At 65.2% G+C, this 3256-nt stretch overlaps 1 protein-coding gene across 1 annotated transcript; it reads right to left on the bottom strand.

Moving 5' to 3' along the window:
* Positions 1-387: 387 nt before the first annotated feature.
* Positions 388-3255, bottom strand: NOC4L (nucleolar complex associated 4 homolog; the record flags this gene model as incomplete). The annotated part of the gene is made up of 9 exons (XM_077763607.1): positions 388-603; positions 711-761; positions 1087-1121; positions 1172-1271; positions 1343-1492; positions 1656-1763; positions 2041-2147; positions 2828-2948; positions 3160-3255. Coding segments are annotated over 9 exons (984 nt in total), but the record flags the coding sequence as incomplete, so codon positions are not given.
* Between the last annotated feature and the right edge of the window lies 1 nt (position 3256).

Below are 3256 nucleotides of genomic sequence, written 5' to 3'. Positions count from 1 at the left end.
CTCCCCGGCACTCACGAGGACGACAGGAAGAGGTCGGCCAGGTGGAAGAAGCGCGCCCGGTACTTGACGTGGAAGACAGACGGGTCCAGGAGAGCATAGAGCTTCCGGTAGAAGTCCGGGTACTCGCTGGACGCAGGGACAGGCGAGGAGCGGCACGCAAGCCAGGGGGGCGGGGGCGGGGGACCCAGAATGCAAAGACGGTCTGCGGCTCCGTCACGCCCCCGCCTCCCCTGGGGCAGCCCAGCAGACCCCCGGCCCAGGGCAGGGGCGGACACGCGCGGCTCACCCGCGAGCGGGCGGCCTAGGTCGACACTCACAGGTTGTGCTTGTGAATCAAGATAAAAAGTNTGAGAGGCCCCCCCAGGGCCGGCGCCCCGCCCCCGCCCCCGCCCCCGCCTGGGAGGGGAATCGGGCTCTGACACACACGCCCCCGACCGGCCAGGCCCCTGAGGACGCTCCTCCAGCTGCAGTTCCAGGAGCCCCGCGCTCACCCACGTCGTAGGCCCGGGTAAGGAAGTCGATCATGAGGCTGGGCTGGGCCAGGTGGGGCAGGATGGAGTCGTGCATGATCACCAGCACCTTCTTGTACAGGCCAAGGGGCAGCTGGAAGGGGTGCGGCAGCGGTGGGTGCACCGCCCCCACCCACCCCAGGAACACATGGGCCAGAGCGGCCCAGACCTGGGGAGCCTGCTTTCCGCCCCCGCCCGTACCTTGTGCTTGAGGAAGCCGAGCCACATCAGCTGGAAGGCCTTCCTGTGCTCCTGTGGGGGGGGAGGGGGGCAGGGTGGGGTCAAGGGTGCACAGCACTGCCTCCCTCCTGCCCTGCGGAAGCCCTAAAAACGCTGAACCAGAGAAGTTCCGGCAAAGCGAGAAGAAACACGCAGCCTGGAACACGGCCGCAGAGAGCGGGCAAGCAGCACACCCAGAGCACACGTGGCAACAACGCTCGAGCCCGGGGGCTGAGAGAGCCTGGAGCCAGGGNGAGGCTGTCTGGGCCGGGAAAATTCTTCAAGCCCGCACATGCCATCTGCGTCTGAAGGGAGCCCTGTCCCCAGGGAGGCCACCGAGCCCTCCACAGCATCTCACCTTCAGATGAGTGACCTTCCACTTGTGCGACAGTTCTGCAAGGCAGGCAGGGGTCAGAGGGTGTGGGGNCGCCGGGGACGCTTACCAGCGTGCTTCACGTAGAAGCTGGAGGAGCCAGTCTCTTCACGAGGGAGGCTCACAGCAGACAGCAGCGCGAAGGCGTTGTTCCAGAAAGCAAGGGGCACCTGCCAAAAGCCCGGCGTGAGCTCGGGCGCGGCCCTCCCCTGCCCTCCCCCAGACACGGGGCCCAGCTCACCTCATGGTGCCCGTCAGCCACTCTGCCCACGACGTCCGTGGCCGCCAGCATCGTGTGGTAGCGGATGTCATCGTGCTGCAGGTGCTCCTGGAAGTGACACACCAGCAGCGAGCGGTCCTCCGCCGGGGACAGCAGGCCTTGCACCACCGACTGTGTGGCGGGCAGGCGGGTGAGCCCGGGGGCCCCGCCACGCCCTCCAGCCCCCCTCCCCCAGGTGAGGGCGTGGCAGAAGCATCACGCTCAGTAGCCACCTGCACCGAGGGCCCATCCCAGCTCTGCCCAGGTTTTCGGGAGCCCCCCCAGCGCGCCCCACCTTGAAGAGCTGGCGGGGGAACAGGTAGTTGCCCTCCCACTTGGGTTTCTCCAGGGGATGCGTTCCTTCCAGCTGCACGAACTTCATGAGCGTGCTGAGAGCCAGCTCCTGGGGAAGGCGGGCGGGCAAGTGGCCGAGGTGCCCCGACCACAGGTCACCCCCCAGCACTGAAGTTCAAATGCACCCAAGAAAACAGTCGCCTACGTGTCAGGACACAGAACAAAACCAGCCACCAAAAAACCCAGCAAAGAAAAAGTCCGATGTTCTCAGGTGAGCGTGGAACCGCAGCAGCCTGCGGCCTCGGCCCTGCCTGAGTGTACGCAGCCCAGAGGCTGGGGGTGCAGGGGATGCTCGAGGCAGAGGCAAAGCCAGCAGCCTGACTCACCTTGACCTCAAAGGAGGGGTGAGCCAGAAGCTCCTGCAGGCGGTTACAGCAGCTGTGGTAGCGGTGTCTCATCCACACCTTGTACTTCCGCGTGGCCCCCTGGGACCCTGGGGTGGAGCGGGAGGGTCAGACCACAGGCACCAAGCTGTACTCGGCCACTCCCTCCCCCAGGTTTTCTCTACTCAGCCCCAGCTGGGAAGTGAGCGGAAGCAAGTCACCGTGGCCCCAGACCTGACGGCGGTGGGAAAACACTCCTACCCCAAGGACAGGTCCCTACTCTCCTCACTTTACCCCAAGACCCTACAACCAGCGGGGGGAGCACGTAACCCAACCGCCCATGTGAAACAGGATCAGATGCCACAAGTGATTCCACACAAAATAAAAGAGACACCTGGGTGGCTCAGGCGATTGAGCATCTGACTCCTGACTGCAGCTCAGGTCATGATCTCGCATTTTTGTGAGTTCAAGCCCCGGGTTGGGTCCTGCGTTGGCAGCACAGACCTGTTTGGGATTCTCTCTCCCTCTCTCTCTCTGTTCCTCCCTCAGTCATCCTGTCTCTTTCAAAACAGACAAACTTAAAAAAAAACAACCACCCTGAAAAGCTGCAGCATGGTCAACCTTTGCTCCAAAACAATTACATACGGGAGCGTTTCTCTTCACCCCAACCCTAAGCGCAATCGACCCAACCCACAGGGGACCGCTGGGGGGCTCATTCCCTGTTGACAAAGTGTCCCTCCAACTTTTCCAGAAGGGAGACCCTGGACCCGGCGCGCTGTGGGACGCTCACCTGCCATGACCATGTCCTCAGGGGGCAGCTGGCCCACGAACAGCTCTCCCCGCTCCAGCAAGGCCCCGAATAGACGGCTGCAGGCGCGCACCGCTTCCTGGGTCTCCTCTGGGTCCTCAGACTGCAGGGACAGGGTGGTCGCAGGAGTCCCCTTCCTCCCCACTCACGGCCTCGATGTCACCGTCCCACCTGAACCCCCTCCCCCGACCTGGGAGCCCTTCGAGACGGGAGCAGACGCCCGGGAAAGCCCGGATCCCGCTACGCCGCTGTCGGCCCGCGTGCGCGCCCCCTTCGCGGCCTCCGACCCCGGGACCCGCCCCGCGCGCCCGCACCTGCAGCACGGCCAGTATGTCGAACACGGCGTTGGCCTCGGCGCGGCTGGCCAGCACCGCCTCCAGCAGGCGGCCCAGCGCCCGGCGCGCGCCCCCG

This window comes from Crocuta crocuta, unplaced genomic scaffold (assembly GCF_008692635.1).
Source record: "Crocuta crocuta isolate KB4526 unplaced genomic scaffold, BGI_CrCroc_1.0 scaffold114, whole genome shotgun sequence".
NCBI lineage: Eukaryota > Metazoa > Chordata > Mammalia > Carnivora > Hyaenidae > Crocuta > Crocuta crocuta.
This window is presented reverse-complemented; position numbering and strand designations above follow the sequence as displayed.